The sequence below is a fragment of the Cryptomeria japonica genome, chromosome 6 (genome assembly GCF_030272615.1).
Source record: "Cryptomeria japonica chromosome 6, Sugi_1.0, whole genome shotgun sequence".
In the NCBI taxonomy this organism is placed as follows: domain Eukaryota; kingdom Viridiplantae; phylum Streptophyta; class Pinopsida; order Cupressales; family Cupressaceae; genus Cryptomeria; species Cryptomeria japonica.
In genome coordinates this window covers 479,070,982-479,095,128 of record NC_081410.1, presented here as the reverse complement: position 1 = coordinate 479,095,128, position 24,147 = coordinate 479,070,982, and the positions used below count along the sequence as shown (strand labels likewise).

Sequence of the window (24,147 nt, the reverse complement as noted above, 5' to 3'; positions counted from 1 at the left end):
TCATCCTTCTTCACAAAGATCACTAGTGCACCTCACAAAGATACAGGTCTAATAAACCTTGCTTGAACAACTCCTACAACTGTGCCTTGAATTCATATAGCTCAATAGTAGTCATCCTATAGGGAGCTTTTCATTAAGGCTTAGTCCTTGATAGTATCTCAATAAAAAAGTCAAACTCCCTCTTAGGTGGCAATTCTATCAACTCCATTGAAAACACATCTTGAAACTCCTTGAGGATATGGTAGTCATCAAGTATAGGCTTCATATTATCAAGATCACTAACTTGGACGACATATATTGAAAATCTTTTGTTTGAGCTTTCTTAAGTTGCATAGCTAAGATTTGCTTAAGTTCAAGAGGTCTTTGAAATCCATGAATCTCTACATGATTCCCAATGAAATCCAAACATCTTACTATCTTATGTTCACATTTCACAAGAGACTTGTGTTCAACCAACCAATTGATCCCTAAAATCACATCATATGACCCTAAGGGTGCCACATAAAGTTTGACTTGTGTTTGAAAATTGGAAAGTTCTAGCTCACTGTAAACAAGACAAGAGCCTAACCTCTTTTTTGCTCCATTACCATATTGGACCGTCCATGAATTAGCCATATGATCTGGTCTAACTAGAAATTTAGAAACTACTCTTGGATCAACAAAGCATTTTGTGACTCCAGTATCAATTAATATAGAAAAAGTTTGGCCAAAAAGCTTAACCAAAAACTAAATAGGTGTAGCTTGGAATTTAGCCTAACAGTTGTCTACAACTACATGCATTTGGTGTTGCGGTGCTCCTGGTTGATTCCTTCACCCTATTGTTTGTTGAGGACAAGCATTTACATAATGTTCACCCATGCATATATAACATCAATCATGATGTGTTTCAGGTCCTTCAAGCCTATCCTTCCTGTTATTGTTGTTGTTGGCCCTCTTTTTGCTTCCATTCTAATTCCCCTCTATATTGTCCCGAGAATTATTAGGCCTCTCTTCATATTTTGAATTTGACAACTATTACCTCCTTGTCAGTTGTTGTTTTGAAATTTCTTATTCTCAAAATTAGCTTGCTGTCTTTTTGTGGACTTGATCTATAATATTGGGTTTAATGTTACTATGTAAGTGTACTTTTAAAGAAATAATTGAGTTTGTAAGAGTAAAGTAAAAAATATATAAGCCTAAGAGTATATAATTTAAGATAAAATTGGCATAAAGAACAACTCAAGACAATACAATAGAAGAATTTTACTAAGATTGGCATAATATTTAATTGGGAGCATTACATTATCTCCATAAGTGAATCTACCAAACCTTTCATATACAAGTGCAATACATAGGTATAAATGACATGATTCTCTAGCAAAATTACAATTTTTTGTCCCTTAGAATGGTCCCTAATATCACTTAATCATTAATTCATGTGGTACTCTAATCTACTACTAAAATACTAAAGACAAAGATGATTAATCTAAGAAGTGTTCGGTCCTTTACCTCCAAGATTGGTGTGTACTCCATTTGGCAAAAAGGTCACGACCTAAAAGAAAATGGGGAATACACATGCAGAGCATAAATGAAGCAACATATGTTTATGCTTGCATATTAGAAATAACACCGTGTGATTGGACATGCTTGGTAATCCATCTTAGAAATACAACTACCCACATTAAACAAAGGACAATTACAAATACCTTCTAATGTTTTAGAAGTCATCACACATTCATCTAAACTCTATTGCATTCATACCAACAAATGTGGCAAGAGAGGTTCCACAACTAGTTTCAATTAGCCCCCCTAAATAAATATAAACTACTATGAAGACATATTTACATGCATTCCATCCATTGAATACTTTTCCAATGATATTCAAAACATCACTTCCCCTTACAAACTAGACTTGCATCATTTGATACCCTAAAACAACATAAGACACAAGGTAGCTAAGAAATTGACTCAAAGACCAACCCTTACAACATTTTGCAAACATTTATATATACAATTACATTCAATTTTCCTACTTGGGCAGGAATGCAATAGTGTTCAATGAATTTGTAAGTTTTTCCATACTCTCCTACAAAGCCATTGAGATAAAATGTTGCAAAACTCATAAAAAAACAATTCTAAAAATTATAGGGCAACAAGTTCAATAGTGGAGGGTACATATGGGTATATATCTTGGACAACATGTGTCATCCACTCTCTAACTTGATATCGCAAAAGATTGGCTCAAAGTTGAGTGGTTGAATAATGCAGTCATGACAAGAGTGTCTAAAGAACAATTATCCAACCATGCAACCCACGCCAATATTCAAACATAAAACATAATCCTATCAAAAAATGACACAAGATATACCTTAAGAAACCCATCAATTAAGGAAAAATCCAACCTCCAAAATTTATAATTATATTGATTTGGTGAACTCATTCAATAAGAAATAGAGACCAATCCAATCACCTCAAACTTTAACATTAGACCAATTAATAAGACACAAAAATACTCTAAAACCATAACACTCAAGTACAAAATGCAATGAAATGCGTCAACTTTGCTCATCACAAACTATCAAACAATTGTCAAGTATACAACTTACCAGATTAAACCACAAATTTTCAACTTCCTAAACACAACAAATTCATCATGATGTCCTAAAGGCGTCACTACATTAGTCAAATAAATCGACATAAAGGCCAAGGAGATTGAAATATTTGTTAGAAATCATCATATATCACTAGCTATCTTAAGGACTTTCACCTCGAAGTTGTGGACAATGCTTTTAGTTTTAGTTTTATGTTTAAAATATATTTATTTATTTGAAAAAATTATTTTAAATTTTAAACTTCTGTTGAGTTCCTAGTGTAGTCACATAAATTTGTCCATTTAATTAAATGAATATTTACTATTTATTTGATTATTAAATCCACTAGCCAACAGTTAATTAAATTAATATTTAATTAATTCATACTTACACACTTCTGCTATTAACTAAATAAATTATCCAATTTATTTAAATTAATTCATTAAACCACACCTCTAAATCAAATAAAAAAATAAATCATATTTATTTAATTTAACCCCCTTTCCTCTTTTAAATAAATAAATAAACATTTATTTAAATCACTAAACAAATCCCCCCCACTTGCATTCTCCTACAAATGCAAGTTGCAACCATAATTGAAATAAATAAATTTTATTTTAATTAAAATCCTATTTTCCCTCAACCACCAAACCCACTTGCAATCCTAAATCACCTTATAGACCCTTCTAACCACTTTCTATTCATTCCTAATTAGCCTAATTCATCCCCTAATTATTTTTCACATTCCTAAGCAACTTGAAGTCACTTCTCAAAGCCCTCAAAGTCTTTGAAAAACATTTAATATTTTATGTGTTCAACAAGCTAACCTCTAAAGTCTTCCAAACCACTAATGGCTCTCACATGACCATTAATGGGTCTTACATAACCATTTATGGTTAACTCAACTCACCCACATGGTTAAAGACTTTCCCTCTAACTCAACCTCCATTTGAGTCATGGGTCTCTTCAAACATTTATTGCTTTTGACCATGATTATCCTCATTAACTCTTGCACAAGAGTTTATCCATTGGATAATGGCTTTATTCATTCAACTCAACATTAACCTTACCTCCCAAGTTAACCTTCAAGTCATGTCAAGCATTTAATGCTTATTCCCTCTCCTCTCAACCCATCTCTTGTTGGCATTTGTCATCCTAAGATTGGATTGAAAGCCCTCACATGAATCATAAACCCATCAATCCTGACCCTTGTTGAGATTACTCAATCTCAACCATCCATTGCTCCATTTTACCTATAAATAGAGCTCATTTCTTCATAATCTAGATCCTGAAATCGTGTATGCATCTAATTTATAATGAAATTTAGAGAACATTTAACATAATCATCTACATTTGTCTTTTTGGGCTAAAATTAACATTAGATAATTAGATAATATCTTGTTTTAGCTTGTTCACATTTGCATTCTCATAATCATCCATTCTACAATCTTGAACCTCCATAAGACATCCAGAATAGTGCAAAAAGCTACTGAGAGCTACACTCATTTGGGAACGTGGAGAGGAAGGAACAAGAGAAGAGTAGCCACAAACATGGTGGAGAGTATTTTGCAATGCCTTATTGCATTTCTTAGATTTATCAAGCTTTCTATTTTATGTTTTGCATCTCTCTTGATATGCTTGCTTAGGATAGTGTTTGATTGTGATTTCTAACACACTAACACTTGTTTTGTTGCTTATGTGTTGTGTGTTTGTCTTGACAATATCCTAACCATCCTTTTTGTAGAGCATCACCTAGTTTCTAGTTTTTTTAGTTTGTTTATTACTTTTAATCACAATGCAATGACTCGTAAAGGTGTGAGGGGCATTGAGCATCATGGCCATCAACACTCTTTGGAGCATATGGAGGCAATTGCATACAAAAAGAGCCCAAAAAGTCAGAAGTATTGATTTTAGCTGATGAGTGTTGGTCTTATATGAAATATATTTTGAGTTTAACTAAGCCGTTTGCCCACCATTAGTATGATTAGATATGTAAATACGAATCGACAATATTTAGGTTAGATTTATGATGACTTGGACTCTAAATGAAAAAATAAGGACCATAATAGTAGCTGAGCAGAGTAACCATACATAAGCATTTTTTCAGAGTGGAAATGATCATTGGTGACCATTGGAACAAGAAGACCATGCCCTTACATCTTCTAGCATTTGTTGTCCCTAAAATATTTTATAGAATCAAGGAGAATCAAGTAATGGAACTATTTACCCTACGGCAATTTGGTCTATAAGAGATAATCTTGCTTGCATGCATTTGTATATCACATTAGACTCACTTTGTGTAAGCAATATTCACTAGTAAAAAAACTATGGATTTCAAAACCACCATGGATTGGTAAACAAATAGCTTCAACGTGTACTCCACATGCCTTGTCTTGAAGGCATTGACAATCTAATAAACAGCCCTAATTTTTAACCTATCAAGTCAGACGCTATAGTTTAGAGTAAGTTTACAATCACCATTGAATGCCAAAATAAAATCTGCATGATTTATAAGAATCAATGCATTTGAAGTCCTTTCTTGCATGGTCAAAGTTATCTCTAATGCACCATAATCAATACCCATTGTAATCAATACCCATTGTAAAGGTTGTCAGTATATGATAAGCTTATTAATGGATATTACAAGCATGGAAATCAAGAGGCCTTCCCCTTGCATGAAATTTTAAGGTTAATTTACACTCATTTTTTCATTTTGTGCATCTAGCATTCTAATGGGCACTTGTTATCAATGTAATCGAACACTTCAGGCCGAAATTTCTTGAAAATGCCTGAATTTTAAACGCCGTCAACATAGAAAATGAAATGACAATAAAAATTGCACTGGCATAGGCAACACCAGGCCAACTAATAAGACCCATCAACTTGTCAAACATCGTAAACGTGACTTCTTTATAGCTTTCCTTACAGGGAAAGTATTTTGAGCAACAGATGGTGCATCTAAAATAAACCATCAATGCTGAAAAGTAAACTCATAGCAAGCTGAATTGCCGTTGATAAATTTACACAAATAAGTAATCAAATACCTTTATCTACCATTAGATTAACCACACAAACTAGAAACTTAGCATTCATGAAATACAAATTTGGCAAAATCGGAGAACTTCCGAGGCCATTTTCATCACAGATTCTAAGTTCTGTAAAATGCAAGTTACAATTTCATCAAGTATTGCACAAGAAATTATATACATAAAGCTACAAATCACGGTTACTAAAACAATTAAGCTATTATGCCACACGAAGATCCTCTGCTAATCAAGCAGTTTACCAGTCATTTGCACCTTTAGTTGCACCAACAATTACTGCAATAGCAGAAAGAACAGCCTGCAAAAAAATATTGCAATCAACATGTTAACTATTGCAGTTGGAAAAATAATCCTACAAAATTTAAAATTTGAAAACTGGTGCTAAATGCTAATCAACATAAGAGAAGATGAAATCCAGCCGTTAAAAAGAAATTTGTTCTTGTTAATAAGAAAGTTGTTTGAGAATGAGTTTATTCATCAAGATGTGAACAAGGAAAAATATAATGTTTGCAGCATGAATTTCTTCCAACAGTCAGCATAAAACATAAAAATGGCTGCATAAAAATATTTTTATACTCTACACGAATTGCAGTTCCATGAAGCCTTGTACACTGTTGAATCTGTGCCTGTAGAGTTTTTCCCTTTTCTGCAAATTTCAAGAAATGCTCCTATATACTATAGAGTAGATGTACTAGCCCATGGGCGTCGATCATTCCATCGGCTAGAACCATGCTAGAGTTCTGGGATTACCTTCTGTGCTCATTAGGCTACCCTTTCTGTGGGAATGGCAGAGAGACTTATAAGGCTTATCTCCGGATATTGGTGGCCATGGAGCAGATATTTACTTTGGGATAGAGCTCTTAGAATAACAAAAATGGCTTGTAGAACCTTGGCCCTTCTTGGAGGACAGGAACTGTGGATTCATGAAAACAAGAAATGACCGTGAAAGGGGCGGATTTGGACGAGCATATAAATGAACACAGCCATATTGCTGCCGATGCCATTGCCATTGACAAAAGCTTTGTCAGTTATCAAGGGTTTAGCTTATGGAAGTCAGAAACTCGAAGATGATCTTCAATAAAAGCTCCACTGCAGAAAGTATTGATCCTATTTTAATAATTTTATGAAGCATGTACTGGCTTTTGCAATCCGCTGGTATCTGGGGGTAGGTACCAAAGTTTTGATTAATGTAAATGTTTTTTATCAGAGCTATGAACCAAATGGGTTTTGAAGGGAACCGAAACCTTAATGCAACAAAAGCATCAACAAGGAGCAACGAACAACCAACAAAGAAACAGGCCTAAAAAAGATCCCAAAGAACCAGAAAAATATATAGTCTCCATCGTTACTCCAGCTTTCCAGGTCATTAGATATGGGGATGCCAATGCACCTAGCTTTAGAGAGGTGTATGAGTGCATTGATACTATGCTTGACCAAATAAGGGCTATTGTGCAAGAGGACCCCACATTAGCATTCTACAATGAGTACATTTAGTCAATCATCCATCAAAGATGGAAGAAGCTCAACACTCCCTTGCACATGGCTGCCTATGCATTGAAGCCCAAGTGGTACAAGCAAAAGCCCGGTAGAGTTACACCCATACGGGATGATGTGGTAAGGCAAGGTTCTTTAGGACCATCAAAAAGATGTAAGATCCTGTAGATGCTGGCCTCATTTGTACTAAGTGGACAAAATTTACTTCTTAGGGGTTATTTTGAGACTGCCAAGATGGGTATGACAACTATGGCACATAAGGACCGAATTTTGTGGTGGAATTGTCATGGACTAATGTATTTGACTACCACTCTAGACATTTGATTGCTATCTCAAGTTTCAAGTTTTTCAACTCCTAAGAGGTACTGGTCTACTTATAGCTTCATCCACTCTCTTCAGAGGCACAAGCTAGCCTAGGTTGATGAGGATGCTACAGGTACAGAGGCAAGGCCATCTGGTATTAGTTTGGCCAAGCTTGACTATGTGGAGTCCAATAGTTCTAATGTTGAGGAGTTTGGGGATGATTAAAGGCCTCACTACATTTTGTTATTTTGACATCATAAGAGCAGTGTACTTATTGTAATCATCATTATGAAATCTTGAACATACTATAAATTTTGAATTTGCAATTGCAATGTTAAATTGTTGATGTACACTCAAAGTTTAGTCGTATTAGGTATTTTACTAATTTGCCAAAGTTTCATTTGTAAATTCAAAATTGTAATTCTTACATATCTTTTTATAACACTATTTTGTCAAGTACCATATATATGTCAGCACCGCCCCCACCACCATTCTACTGCAATCCCCAAACTTAGGCCCCTTGGTCCCCCATATTAAATCAAGAAACTTTGTGGAATCATGTTTCATAGTAAAGATATGTTAAAATCCCCATGAGGCACGTTAGATGCTTAAATGTAAAGATGTTATAAGTTGAATTCAGTAAAACACCACTTCCAATTTTGGGTCTGGCATACCCCAACAAATGAGGCCATGTGCAAGTCTTGGGCGAAATTGACAAAAGAGATACCTCAATTTTGGCATACACCTTGCAAGGGTAATTTACCAATAGAAAAGAGAAGGTAATCTTGGCCCCGAAATGGGAGCCTACAATGTCAGTTTGGAACAAAGTGGAACTTCCAATAATTTGGTAGAAGCTAAGTTTCTCTTGTAAGGCATTCAATTGGCCATTAGCAATATATGACTTGAACTCAGAGTTGTAGGAGACTCAAAAGTGGTCATTATGGCAACAATCAGTACGGACTGCTACGACTGGAAGCTTAACCTTATTATTTAAGACAATCTTCCTTACCAGCTCATTTTGATGTATGTCTTCAGCCATATTAAGTGTTAAGCGTTAAGGGCAATCAGGGTGCTGAACACCTTGTTATACGTGAATTGTTAAGCTAGACTAAATCCATAAGACATTGCTTAGCTAACCAGATTACTAAGGGAATATATATCTGGACATGACTCTATACGGATTATTGAAATCAACATTCTGGATATTACAACATGATCCATCATTAGGATGGTCAAATTTGGTGGACATGGTTAATGTGTGAAGAACCACCTATACCACATGATGTTGCAGAAGAAGTGAATCAAGATTGTGTTGTGGCATTAAGGCATGCTAAACCACCAGATTATAATATCTAGCGAGAGAAGGTTTTTGTTAAAGAGGTTAAATTAAAACAAAGATATTGTGAATATCAAGACAGACAAGGGAATGCTACAGTCGTACTAAATAAAGCAAATTACAGTGCCAAAATAAAAGATGTTTTCCAAAATATTGGCAATTTAAGAGAGTGAATTATAATCCATCGTCTTTGATTGCAAAGAGGGCATCTGAAGACATCAAAGCTTCTTTTCAGAGCATAGTATAAAGAAAAAATTGATTCCCGCTAAAGAGATTGCTCCAAGAATTAATGGTACTCCAGATACATATGGAGTGTCTCTTGAAGATTAATTGTTGACAAGGTGCTTAAATTGTCAAAGTGTCTTCATAATTGGTACGGCTGTCATTGTTTGCTAAGCACTCCATGACAAAGTGTCATTCTCCACCACTCTATTTTTGCAAAACAGGCATATTCTCTTTTCTCACTCCTCTTTAGGCATCAACCATCTGCTAATTTCATATATAAGATGATGTGAACTAGTCCTTAATTGGGCTATCAACATTTTTGCTTTCCACTTAATATCCACTCCTATCAGTACTACTCAATACTACCAGCTTTCAAACTATCTCCTATCAATATCATGCCTGTCCTCTACTCTTGCATAGTCATTTCATTCTGCATCATTCATCTCTACATCCTTCCCTCGTCTGGCATTGCTCTGCAACAACTTCGTGCATGTGCATCAACTCCTTCAAAGATCTACAACTCAACATAATAATGTGCAATGAAACAAATATGGCAAGGTTACAAAAGAGTTGTATTACTACGGAAGTCATCCTTGAAACAAACTCTGTCAACATGGCATGATGGCGGGACTGTATCATAAGAATGGTGAAGACACATTGAGCATCACTCACCACATCACTCATCCACTATTATCATGGCTTTATACTTATCAATGTTTGGTTTTCTGGCAGTAAGTGAAGGGAAAATTTTCATTAAATTGGCATTGAACTCAAAAGGCGGTTTTGAAAAATGGCAAGGTCAATTATTAAAATTTAAAGCAAAGGACGTTTAATAAAAAGAAGTGTGACTAAAACAATCTTGCATTATTTTAATGTGCCCCAGTTGATGTCCTCCACTTACTCTCGAGTCTTCGAAAATCCTTTAGGATGGGCATGAGGATAAATTGAACAGTGAGTGGAAGGTTTATGACATGAACAGAGATCAGCTTCTCTGCTTTACTTATAAAGTGAAACTTTAGTAAACACAAAACCTTTCAAGCTTTTAAGGTGTCTTCACATCATTACATGACGGGGTAGTAATGGGATATCAAAGGTATGGTGAAGCTTCTATCATTATATGGATTGGAAGTGGGAACATGTAGCAGGAAACAAAGTGGAGAAAGCACAAAAATTGCAAAGTCCTCACATGTTCATTGAATATGGAATCGGCCAATGTTGAAACTTAGAAATGTTTTAGAGCCATAACCATATTTAAAGCTCTTCCTGCTATTTGATCACCCCATTTAATGCTTGCAAAGAAATTGCATTCAGACTATGACTCATGGAGTATTTTTACTAGAGAACAAGGTGATCTAGTCTGAGATGAAAACAAGATGCCAGCAATGTCATGCTACCTTACAATTTCACATATTTGACCAAATGAAAGTTGTAATGAGGACCATGATGATAAGTGAGAAAATCCAGACCCAGATAATAATGGATGACATTACAATGACTAGAAAGCACTAAGACACGACAACATAATGAATTTGTCATGGATAGCTCAAAATCAATTAGACAAAGGGGATACCAATAGAGGTGGTTATCAAAGTCCTAGTGTATTTCTTTAATTCTTTTAGCTATTGCCAACAGAGTATCAGCAACTTGAAGAAAACAACCAAAGTAATTTATATGATATATATAAGAAAATTCTATAGCAAGTTCCCAATTTTCAAAGTAAACTTCCATAAGACATATGGAGACACAAAGAACCTTCATCTAAAGTCTTCTTTCATTTAGAGGTACCCCGATGTCTCTCCAAGACAAACATGGGAGATGGGTACCAATGGTTAATGCATGGGTCTCCAAGTAAATATGGTATACAGTCATTTTTACCATGATATTATCTTGAACTCGTAAAAATCACTCACAAAGATGCAGGAACAAGTTTGTTGCTTTTGTTCTTCACCTTTCATATCCAACGTGCCATCAAAACAAAGAAAAAGACAAGAATGGAAGCTCAGCAATGTAAGAACTTTTCACTAAGAACTGCTGGTTGTATATTAATGCAATCCCATAAAGATTCATTACACTCAAAAGCCCAAGGTGGTGTTTACACAGTTTCAAGTCTTCGACATTGAGACTGAAGACAGCTTCCATCAAGCTTTGAGGGCAAAGCATTTCACGGGTAGATGATAAACTATTATTTCGAATATTAATAAAATACAATTTTAATAGTTAGATAATACATAATAACTATATACCGTTCATGTTTTAATAATTAATATACGACATTCTTGTTGTGTCATCGATATCAAATTTGAGATATCATTTATCAAATATAACAATAGTTATCAAAATGTGTATTTATCAGATAACTTGTCTATGAGACTGACCTCTCTGAAAACAAGGGATACAAATACAAAAATTTCACATAAGCTATGCATTTTATTGTATGTCTATCCAAATGCACATCCATAACCCTTCTCCTGTAAATTGTATACATTGTACTTTGAATATAATAAAAGCATTTAAAAGAAAAGGACTGGGACTTCTTGATGCTTACTGCAATGGTGCATGCCACAAGGCCAGGTTTTTCTCTGTAGTCTTGTCTGCAACAAAAAAGAAGAAACGCTCCCACATACCAGGGAATTGAAGCAAATATAAAACCAAGTATGAACCTGGCACAAAAAACAACACACCTTCAGTTATTTGCCTGCAGTAGAAATTATGACAATTATAATGATAACTTTTCATGCTGTGCTAAAGAGGGAGAGATAAATGTTGATAAAGATGGAAAGGTAGCATGGTATGTGACATCCAACATTCAAAAGCTTATTTCAAACCGTTTAATTTTTAGCATTTTCAGGAATTTCCTTCTCTTTGTAAACCTCAAATAATGGTTCCTCAAAATCAAAATCCTCAGAAAATGTAACACATTAAAATGAAAAAAAATGGAAAAGAACTAAGACCACCAATATGAACTTGGTGGTTTCCAGTTCTATTCTTGTACTCTAAAAAAGGCAATTGACATCTTTATCAATCCCACTCCTTAAAAAGCTAAAGCCTAAAACGGTACTTAAATTTGATATAGAAGTAGATAACTCCTTTATCACTTTAGAAATAAAATTGGCAATAGCTTATTTGCATAATAAAAAATAATTTCCCAAGTAGAAAAGATTCCAACTTCAAATAGCTGAAAGTTAAAGAACATAGCAAAGATTTCGATTCCATGCTAAATAACCATGCAAGTATTAAGAAATGTCAAACAGATTTGCAAATAAGATCGCAGCGTGTGCTGCTACTTACAATGTTGCAACATTCTATCACACTTCTCACTGCACTTGTGTGAGCAGTTTTTGCTAAACCTGCAGAAGCATTTCCACTTAAAATCTTGATTAACTATGCAATTTCCAGAGTTGTATGTCCTCAGATTCTTAAACCACATAGAATGCCCTAATAAGGTCTAATTTATCACAAACATGACAAATCCAGTTGGATATAAAAAGAGCATTTAATCAAATCACAGATTACTAGAATTAGAGAATCCAGAACAAAAATAAATCATGTATTTGACCATGTTCCATGGTGATCGTCCCTTGCTGTCACTCCAATCCCTATATATAAGAGACCTGGGTTGGAAACAAGAAAAATTCTTGAAATTCTCGGCCACCAAGGACCTCAGCATTGACATCCTTGGGACATCTTGACTCATTTCTTGCCGTTCTGGGCCACCAGGGACCTCAGCATTGACATCCTTGGGACCTCTTGGCTCCTCCAAGAGCTGTTTTGGGGATGTAAACTTTTTTGGATAATTTAGGGACATCTTGGTGTGTCTCAGACTACACTGGTGCATCCCCAAGGGCTTCACGATGTCCCACACATTGGAGGATGCTAGGAAATTCAAAGACCATCCCAAGGATTTTAAGACATGGGTTGACTGTCCCAAGGATGCCTATGTGGCCTGCTACTCAAAAATCCAAAAAATTATAAAATCTTAAAATATAAAATTAATAAAGATATCTTCAATACAAATAGGTAAAAAGATAAATAAGAAAAGATGTATAAACATTATTTATTTTGACTTTTAAATAAAAATTATTTTATTTTAAATTTACGTTATCTTTTGTTGAAGAACTATTTTATTTTTCAATAGTAATGTAATGAATCGTAAAAATCATGCACAAATTTTCAATTAGTCAAATGAAAACAAATAATTTACTTTAACTTTTACTTTAAAAATTATTTTATTTTTATGAATATCATTTTTTATGGGCAAATGTATCTTTTTCACTTACTATTTTTACTATTTTATCCTTAAGTCCTTTGTTTTAAATTTTGTTAGAAAAGATTGTCAATATTATATATTTATTTTTAACTTAATGTCTTATTTATAAAGTATATAAAATCTATTTATTTATACTATATATTGAAATGTATCCAGTTTATTTCAAATTTTACTTACTATTTTATTCAATTATGTACTTAAATGAATATCTACTTAATTTATTTTAATTATATTTAAAATAAATTATTCAAAAAAATATTATTCAAAGTACATAGCTATTTATTATTTTAATTACTAAAATATATAAATAATTTATAAATAACTTTCTTCACTATGCTTAATTGAAAAGAATCATGTAAAAAAATGCAAAATACAATAATCTTATAGACTTATCAAAATTTTCTATTAATATATATAACTTTTTATTATTAATACCGAGTTTTGTTGATCATACAGATTCATGCCATTACACTCCATCCTTTGTTGCTGCTATAAATTACACCTTTCAACATAACAAAGAGGGTAGGAACCACCAAGGCCTGCCACCCAATTGCAATCCCCAAAAAACCCTAATACCCTCATTACATTTATTTGTGTTTGCATGGAAGAGTAAGGATAAGAAAGAGGAGAAATTTGAAGGAAAGGGGAAGAATTTACAGGAGATTGGAAGCATATTCAAAAGGTAAAAATATGTGCATATACTTTTTTTATTTTTTTAATGTATTCAATAGATTTATTTATTTATATTTTTTTATTTTTACCATTTGATTTAGATATGTTTTAATTTATTTTCATCAATCTTCAAAATGAGTTTGAAAAATGATTATAATATGGAATTGAGGGAAATAAGGATGAAATAAGGTGGGACGAAAAAGGCACGCAAACACTAATATGGAGTTCAATTGGTTGTGCCTCATAGTTTGATTTGTCATCACATTTTTTAATCCATGCAGCCATTGACCCCTATTCTAGTTTGATAGAACGCTTGAAACAAAGAAGTCAGAAGAATTATATGAGAATCACTTTTAATGCAATATCTACAAACATGACCGGTTTAGAAGCCTTACTAAAGTCAATGCACGTCTTATACACATCATCGCATAGACAAAAAGAAAGAACTTTATTAATGATCACAAATAATCAAGAATAGATCAAAGGGATCTGTTTCAATAGAAAAATACTAGGGCAAAACGAAACCCAGACTCAAAGCACACACAAAAGGCAAAGAAAAGCAAGAAAAAATAAAGAAATAGGCAAGTAGGGATTAACCTAAAATGCTAATGTGGAAAGAAGTACAAAGCATAAATAGAAGTGCACAGAGAGGGCCCCTCACAACCGAGGAAGAAAAGATGGGAAACCTACGCAAGAAGAAAAAATCATCAGTTACCACCATTCTGAAACGCAATGTAGGAGACAAAAATATTCTCATCAATCCATGTTGGAGTACAAATGCAGAATCTGTTTGTATGGAACCTCCCTTAACACTAAAGTTTGAAGAACTGCTTGTACAAGAAAAGAATTTGGCAATGTGAGCTTGCTCCAAGATTTCATTGTCAAAGAGGAGTCTTAAAGGGCTCCCAATGTCAAGAGGCAATAGAAACACGACCATTAAAATAGGAGGTGAGTTATCAAGAAGTCTTAGCAATGTAAGTCATAAATGAGCAATATCTAACCATCTGCCCCTTTCATGCATGAATTAATAGTATTCAGTGTTCACAATTAAAAAAGTCACATTTGAGGTTGTGGAAAGGAGACTGTTCTTCCTGCATTGATGTCTGATATCCCCACCCATTTTTCTAGAATTTCTTAAAGGAATGCTTCTAGGGCTGCTCCTCTAGCACCTGAGTTTCAAACTCTTAAGGTGAGGCACATGAGGGAAAAGATGATGTGTTGCAAAATTATTCTTGTAAATCATTCAAGTCAACCTAAGTACCTCTAGGAAAAACCAATTTGAGAATCTCCGTTATTGGTTAAAATCTACTCAATACTTACTCTTCCAATGGAGCAGACGATTTATGCATTAAATACATGGTATTCTATATCATTGAAAAGTGGACGGGCATTATTGTTCTCAAGTGCAGGGATATTAATTTTCAGTTTCCGATACTAATTATGCCATTGACAAGTGGACGGGCATTACTGTTCTCAAGTGCAGGGATAGTAATTTTCAATATTCACTACTAAATTATGCCATTGAGGAGGTTGGCCCAGCATCAAGCAAATAATTAAAAATGCAACTTATGTTTGTAGAAATTCGACAACATTGATTGAGGCTTCATATAGGCACAGACACTAGACCCCTTGTGAGAATGCAATGAGCAACACATTAAAAGCCACTAAAGAAATCGATTGGCTGAAACAACTATGACTCGTGCTAGAGAGATGTAAATATTTATGTGGAACAACCAAACAACATTCACATGGTTCAAGTCTTTTTCGAGTAAGGAACCACTCTAAGTCTCAAACCTTTGAAGATATGATTTACCTCTTATTTCATATAATCGGAGAATATGCTTGAGTTGCAGGTGCCCTTAAGACTTATGATTATGACTCAAGAGTGGACCAGGTGAGTGAATTTCAAGATAGAAAACTGCAGGAGAGTGAAAAAAATAGTAGTTTAATATCATTGTCAAGTTAGTTTTCATCTATAAGTTCTTAGTCTGCTGGTGAAGTTGAATGATTCTAAATGATTCTGCCAGGGATCAAATCTTGCTGAGTGCTGGGCTCCGACATCATAAAGGATGAGGTTGGAGATCATACCCCAAGCAAATATGGTGGAACATATAACCCTCAATCTTTTGCTCACAAGTGATCAGGATTCAGCCTAAGGCTTGTGCTCCCATACTGTGTAGCTAAAACGATCTTGTGGATGATATAAAATCCTCCATTTAAAAAAAAGGTAGTTTTCAATTACTTCTTTAATATAATGTATTTGGAGAGTATACATATAGAATGTTTAATGATGCTTCATTACATTCTCAGAAAATCACTCTTCTTTTAGAATTAACATTCTAAACGTTCTCTCAACAAACATAACCTGAACAAATTTTACAAGTCAGAATTACATATCGTGTAAGCATGTGGACTTCCCTTACCAAGCCGCAAGTCTACAATAAAATGGTATGAATGGAAAAATACTTTCAAACTAATCTCAATCCCAGGATTTCAACTTCTGAATTAAGGCACCGGACATACAGAAATAATCTATGCATGTCCATCAATATAAAGTTGTCTTTGCCTTTTGATCTTGTGTTTTGTTCTGACAGAAAGCCACTTCACTTGCAAGCTCCAATACAAAAATTCATTTAGATTTCTCCCTCATCTCAAGATTATCATCATTTGACCGAAAAATCGTACAACAATAGCCTATTTTAAAATCCGGGGTGAAGCACAACCAATGATCAAGTTTCACAAGGTGAGCATTTGTTGCACATTGTGTTTAGTCCTTCCACATTCATACAGCATTTAGTAAGCTCAAATATATAACAGTTGCTTATTTTACTATCACACTCACTCTGTTTGATGAGATGCATCAGAGATACTTATAATGAATATGGTGTCTAGGGTCCTAGAGAAGCACATTAGCATCCGCCATTAACCAACCTTAAGACCTCAAATTCTCTGCTTTTGGATGTCTCTTAAGATTTTTTGTTAATGCTTTCTAAATGTGAGGGATGTTTGTTGATACATATGTTAATCTATTTGTTAGCCTTGTTGCAGCAGGAACTTGTAGACAGGCCGGATACTTTGGGGCTTCTACGCTATTTTATCAACCTTTGGGGATCTATTTGCTTATAGGATTTAATGAACAATTGCAGTTAAGTTGGTAACATAATTTTTTGGCTATCAGCTATATCTTGAAATTTCCAATTAATTTCAGCTGATAGTTCTGCTGGATTGAGATGAAAGTGCTGTTTCAGAAGCTATGGAATTTTCTCTCCTGCAGAACAGGGCCTTGTAATAGAAGCCCCTGTTTCTTTACCAAAAAGGAATTTCACTGGGTAGGCTAAATTTCATTCAGCTAAGTACACCCTTTGAGAAAGATACCGTTACCCAACTTGAAATCTCCCTTTAATTCAAAGCAAAGGCAAAAAAATATTTCTCCACAATTCAGTGTTAATTTAAGCTAGATATTCAAGATAATTTTGTTTCTGCTGCAGGGATGCATTGAAATAAAGTGGAAGATGAAAACGTATTATTTATTGTCTAAATAAATTGAACATGTATTATTTTTCAGACTAATTAGGGTTGACGATAAGAACTTACAGAAGCCACCCAATGCCAAGACCACAGCAAGGAAGGCGCTCTTCTTGGGGTCTCTCAGCTGGAGGAGATGGTGGAGGTGGTGGATAACCTGGATATCCTACAACATATGCATACACATTACATCTATTAACTTGAATCAAGCTCAAAAACCTTAATATTAAAAACAACAATGTCCCCTGTATGAAAATAAAATGAAATAATTTATATACCTCAAATTGAAAAATATTTTAGCAAACAGAAGAGTTTAACGAATTGAAGGCTACAATAGATTCGAAAACTTAGCAAACCAAAGGTCAAAGCACATTGAATGCTTTAGCTAATTGATATTACAAATGTAAAACAATTTTAGCAAATTGAAAACCTCAGCTAATTTAATAGTTTAGAACTCATAACTCAGAATCACATATTTGTAAATTTCAATTCATACCAAAAGACCAAACTGGGTCTTCCCTAAGCTCTATTTTTTAATTTTTTTTATAGAATTACTGATTTCAGCAACTTAAGATTTTGCAGTAGTGTTGAGAATACCATCAAGCTGAAAATGTTGGTGAACTTTGGCGAAGTGACGGCTCGGGAAAATTGAAGATTCTGGTGAATTAAAAATTCAGCAAATCGAAGATGTTGGTGAATTTAAACTCTAGCTAATTCAATATATTAGCATATTTGGATTAGAATACTGACTTGAAGACTTAAAAAGGAAAAAAAAAATGGCGAGGTCAAGGGTCCAGTAAAATCGAAGATTCTGGTAAATAAAAACTGCAGCAAATCCAAGATTTTGGTGAATTAAAACTCTAGCAAATTGAATATTTTCATTTTGCATTGCTCCACAGCTGTTGGGGACGAGGAGACGGGGGACACTGGGACAGGGTTCGGGGATGGGGGACAAAGGGCTTAAGTTTCAGGGACGGGATGTGGGTTCGGGGGAGACGCATCCTCATGGAACACTGATATTATTTTCGTCAGTTAGAAAATTGAAGACTTGATAGAAAAACTTTGGCAGAGTGGAGATTCCAGCAAAATTGAAGATTCTGTTAAATTACAATTGCAGTAGGGGAAGGGTATCATTAGTTGTAATAGCTAATTAGGTGCATTCTAAGTTTCTATCAAATTTTAAAGTTTTTTAATGTCTTTGTATGCTACTTAACTATTTATAGCTATTGTTCTAGCTTTGGGCAGCCAAGACAAACACTGTCCCATATCTTATTAAAGATGTCTATACCTACTTAAAGATGCCTCAATAACTGTCGACCACCTCAAAAATTTATAAAATTAATCCAATATATGCCTCTAAGAACTAGTACATTTTTTTTCTAATAACTGTTTTTACCAATACCTTTGCACAAATGCACCAGTAATAGGCTATGGATATCAATAAAGTTGCAAAACTCTTCCAATAAGAGTTTACTTGAAGGTACAAATGGATGGATATTGATACATGTGAAAAATATATTAATGGACTTATAATGATCATTTTTTAGTTTCTTTAAAATTAATAATTAAGAAATTGGATGAATAAAGAGTGAATTGACATTAGAACATAGATGGTAACTGAACCCCTTCCCTAATAAAATTTTTTATTTATATTTTAGAAAATTGAAGAATTAGCTGGAAAAACTTTGGCAAAGTGAAAACCAGCAAAAACTGAATATTTTGATGAATTTAAACTCCAGGAAACTAAGATTTGGCTGAACTAAAACTCTCAACAAATAAAAGATTTTAGTATATTTTAATTAAAACAATTTAAGAGAATGATTATAAAACAAAAAACAAAAAAACTTAAGAGAATGAGAACTTAATAAAAACACTTTGGCGAAGAGAAGGCTCCAGCAAAATTGAAGATTCTGGTAAATTAAAAATCCAGCAAATTGAGAATATGGTGAATTAAAGCTCTAGCATATTGAAGATTTCAGTGTATTCAAATTACAGTTTCTTAGGAAGATTGAAGAATAATTAGAAATAGGGATTTACCGGGAACGGCCTGGTATCCAGGTGGATAATAGGATTCAGATCCGATGGCGCCTGGAGGTGGTACCGGCTGCGGAATTCCCATAACAGGTTGTTGAGGGTATGGTGGTGCACTGCCCTGAAATGTTCCATAGTGCGGTTCACCCCCCACCATCTTCTCAGTCTCGTCAGAGCCAGAGCCAGATCCTCCCTTCATGTTTACAGTCGGATTCGAACCCGAGACGTCTGCACTCTATCAATGCTGACTAATGCAGATCCCGCTCAAGCTCCCCACAGATTTCCAATTATTGCAGCCTTTTTGGTTTGGGGTTGTGCATATCGGCCGTCTTAAATGGCCTTCAAACCAAGATTTTTAATTTTAATTTTTATGATTTTTTATTTTTCTAATTTTAATATCGTGCTTGGCGAGAGTAACATGGACCAGTAGGTTGGTCGCTCGCTCTCACCAATAAAGAGAGAAAAATAAATCAGTCGGACGCAACTATGTTTCAAAATTAATGTTATCCGATAAAAGCGTAAAGTCAAAGAGGAGAGGAAAAACTAAAGAGCCAAAAAAGCTAATTTTTATAAAGTGAATGTTTAGAAAGTTAACTTTTATATTGATTTTCTTTAATCGCGTGTACATGTAGCCCACAACGCGGTCAATCCGCGTATCTTAGCTCACAAGATTAAAAATTGAAAGATTTTTTTTGGGTGAGCTGGACGGTGTCTATCTAGCTATCAATTACATATTTGATCTTATTTATTAACTAGCTATTACACTTTGGTGTGCAACGGGTATGCCGAAGAGGTGTGAAGGCTCATTAGAGAAAATGGTTTGCTTTTTTTTGTATAAATTTGTGTAGTATATGAGGTCAATTGGTAGACAATGTTGTTCTTTGTGCAACAAAGGTCTCAATAGAGAAGTGGTAGCTTAAAATCAAATATGCATCCACGTACAAGGATCCAATCATAACGGAAGTTTCATTACCAACAAGCTCATGTTATGTTTACAATAGGGTGGGAGTGAGAGAGAAGTTGATATAGGGCTAGAAAGTGGGATAAGAGTGAGAGAGATGGGTAAAGAGATAGAGAAGAGGATAGAAATATAGATAGAGTTGAAGGTAGAGATGGAGATTAAGGAGGAGAGAGAGGGTGGGGGAGAGGCAGGGGGGAGTAGATAGAGATATAAGAGAAAAATAAATAGTAGAAGAAAGAGGGAGAGATAGAAAGATAAAGATAGAGATAAGAAGTGATATATAGAGAGATGGAGAGATATAGATAACTAGATGGAGAGATATAGGGATAAATGAAAGAAATGATAGAGAGAGATAGATATAAAGAGGAAAAGAGGTATCGATATAAAGGTCCAAAGAGAGAGATGGATGGATAGAGGGAGGCGTGTCTAGAGATATGGGGGAGAGAGGAAGATAGAGGTAGAGATGAAGATAGAGTGAGAGAGGAAGAGGGAAAAAATAGATAGAGAGAGGTAGAGGAAGAGATAAAGATTGAAAGATAGGGAATAAAGAGGGAGGGACAAAGAGGAAGAGATAGAGAGATCTATAAAGGACAAGAGAGAGGTATAGAGATATATAGATGGTGATATAGAGTTAGAGAGATAGATATATATATAGAGAGTTAGAGAGATAGATATATAGAAAGAGGTGGAGAGGGTGATCAATAAAGATATGGACAAATAGAGAGAACTGGAGATAGACAAATAGAGATGTGGAGAGGGTGAAAGAAATAGGGGGAGATAGAGGGAGAGAGAGACATATATTGGAAGAGAAAGAGAGAGGTGTAGAGATATACATGAAGAAAAAGGGGGAGAGGTCAAGATAAAGAGATAGATAGGGGGACAGGGAGAGAATGAGGGAAGGAGAGATGGGGAGAAATAGAGAGGAGGGTAAGATAGAGAGAGGGAGGGCCCAAGAAGAGATAGAGGAAAGAGACATCAATAGATCGAGAGAGGGAGAGGGACTAATATAGATATAGGGAAATATAGATAGATAAAGAAGGAGAGGGATTGATATAGATAGAAGGAAATATAGATAGATAGAGAGGGATAGGTAGAGAGATAGAGATATATGTATTGAAAGAGATAGACAGAGAAGCAAGAGAGAGATAGAGAAAAAGAGATATTGTATAAGAGAGATGGAGTGAATATGATAGAGAGAGAGGTGGACACAATGATAAATGGATACAAAGGGGGAGATAGATATATGGAGATCGAGATAGAGGGGGCAAAAGCAAGAGAAAGAAGGTGACAAAGACAAGTAACAAAGAGAAAGGTTTAGACTTTAGCGAGGGAGGGAGATCTATAGGGAAAAAGATAAAGAGACAGAGATAGGGAGGGAGATGCATGAAGTGTGTGTATACACATTTGAGAGAACAAAAGTAGAGATATATAAAAAGCGGGAATAATGGGAAGAGCGGGAGAGGGGAGAGATATGATAGAAAGAGGAGAGAGATGGATAAATAGGGGTGGAAAGAGATAGAGATAGGGATAGAAAGGAGAGAGTAGATATAACTTGTAAATTATAAAGGGGTGAGAGAGAGGGAGAGATGGAAGGAGATAAAAAGGGGGAGAGGGAGAAATAGAGATAGAAAGAGGGTGACAATGAGAGAGGGGAGATATAGAGATAACAAAGATAAAGATATAAGAAGTGATATATGGGGAGGTGGAGAGGGATATAGAGAGATAGTAGGAGAGATGAAGGAAGAGGAGTGTATAAGATCCAGAGATAGAGATAAGGAAAGAGAAATAGGGAGTGTGTTAGTGTGAGTGAGAGAGATATAGAGATAGAGATAAGGAGGGAGAAACATGGAATTTGTGTGTGAGTTCAAGATATATGGAGATATATATAAAGAGGGAGAAAGATATATTTATAGATAGAGAGGGAGGGAGAGGGAGAGCGTGGATGTACAAGTAGATAGCTATAAAAACAGGGAGAGAGGGGAGGGGGGGTAGAAAGGGAGAGATAGAGAAATAGATGGAGTGGAAAGGATAGAAGGGGAAAAGAAAGAGATATAGGGAGAGGTAAGGAGATATAGATAGGGGAGAAAGATAGAGATGGAGATAATAATGAAATGGCATACTACCCTCAACATAACTCCCCAACAACACATGCTATCCTTAAATTATTGCCATGAAATGGGTAATCAAAAGTTAGTCTTTCTATATTGTTCTCTCACTCTAAACTTTTAATATAAGTTTGAAGTTGAAATTTATTTTATTATAGAAATTAAAATAAAACTAAAATATTATTATTTTATAATTAATAAATTTTTATTAAGACAAAATGCCTAAATTAAATTAGTTCTAATATATTTTAATTATTATTTGTTATTCCATAAGAACACATAAATAACTAAAATAAAATTTAACTTAATAAAAATTATTTTCTTAAAAGAATCATAGTAAATAAAAAAAAGATAGAATTTCTAATAAAAGAATAAAACATAATAAGATATATTTTTGAAAAGAATCTAGTAATAAAAGAAATATTTTAATTCAAAATATAATTATTCAACAATAATTAAAATTTTAATGAGATAAATAATTATAAATTAAATTAATTTTTTTAATAATTAGAATATATTTTAAACATAACGAAAAATTAACTCTTAAAGGAAAAAGAAGAAGAAAAAATAGAATAAAGCAACTTTTTTCTTTTTCCATATTCTTTCTTTTTCTTTTTAGAAACTTTAAAAAAGATAGAAAATCTTAATAAAAAATAATAATTTTAAGAGATAATATTAAAAGAGAGATTTTTTTCTTATGCACATTCTTTTTTTGATTAATAATATTAAAGTATTATATTTTTTAATTTTTTATCATAAATTTTTTTTCCAAATTAATATAAATGTAAGCATATGGTTGAGATTAATTCTATAGTCTTGCATCCTTCTCTTTAATTTTGAACCATGGATTTCAAAAAGCAAGTGGTTTTACATAATTAATTAAAAATCATAATACAATACAATTTGTATTTTCATTTAATTAATAAATACATCAAATGTACACTTTGATGGTGCATAGACAATTATCTTTAAATCGATTTTTTTTCAATATTTTTTTTAAGAGAAGAGCACTAGTTACATCTATGTTGCTATGACCATTCACTCCTTGCTCACCCAACCCTCAAATTACTAACTTTAAAGAAACCAAAAAAATGATAACTAAAAGTTCATTAATATATTTCATATGTACCAATATTGGCCCACTTTATCCCTAGTAGTTAGAATTTTTGGACTTTAATTGGAGGAGTTGTGCAACTTTATTGGTACCCATAGCGCATGACTACTAGAGCATTTGTGCATAAGTATTGGCAAATTTTTAGCTGGTTGTAGTGCATGGTTATTGGGGAATCTTTGAGTAGGTATCGAGAAACACTTTGAAATGACCATTTTTTGACCCTTGTATGCATAATGGATCCCACAACATGCATTGTTACTACCTAGAAGTCAGAATAATAATTATAAGTAGTTAAGTCGCATAGGGAGACAAACATACAAAAATATTGAAATATGTTGTGCCATTTAGAATGTGTGGGTGCACAAAGTTAGATATAATAGCTATTGGTACACCTCCTATAAGTTATGAGTTTAAGTTGATATTAACAATTCATAGTGAAAGATTCAGAGAATAGATTTATTATTTTCAACATTTTGAATCTTTTATGGATGGTTTAATCA

General features: G+C 34.0%; 1 protein-coding gene across 1 annotated transcript; it reads right to left on the bottom strand.

The window, feature by feature from the left end:
* Positions 1-5,603: 5,603 nt before the first annotated feature.
* LOC131050983 (large ribosomal subunit protein eL20z) lies at positions 5,604-19,934 on the bottom strand. The gene is made up of 4 exons (XM_059207439.1): positions 19,474-19,934; positions 17,506-17,602; positions 11,518-11,632; positions 5,604-5,912 (listed from the first exon to the last, which is right to left on the bottom strand). The coding sequence occupies exons 1-4, from the start codon at positions 19,664-19,666 to the stop codon at positions 5,853-5,855; spliced, it is 465 nt and encodes a 154-aa protein (XP_059063422.1). The 5' UTR covers positions 19,667-19,934; the 3' UTR covers positions 5,604-5,852.
* Positions 19,935-24,147: the final 4,213 nt, after the last annotated feature.

Bases quoted from the DNA above. Each gene is read 5' to 3' on its own strand.
- LOC131050983 (XM_059207439.1), bottom strand. From the start codon at position 19,666: ATGAAGGGAGGATCTGGCTCTGGCTCTGACGAGACTGAGAAGATGGTG. The intron at 17,603-19,473 runs GTAAATCCCTAT...CATATGTTGTAG, and splicing joins TGGATACCAGGCCGTTCCCG to GATATCCAGGTTATCCACCA. The intron at 5,913-11,517 runs GTAAGCATCAAG...ATTTTTTTGCAG, and splicing joins TTGTGGCATGCACCATTGCA to GCTGTTCTTTCTGCTATTGC.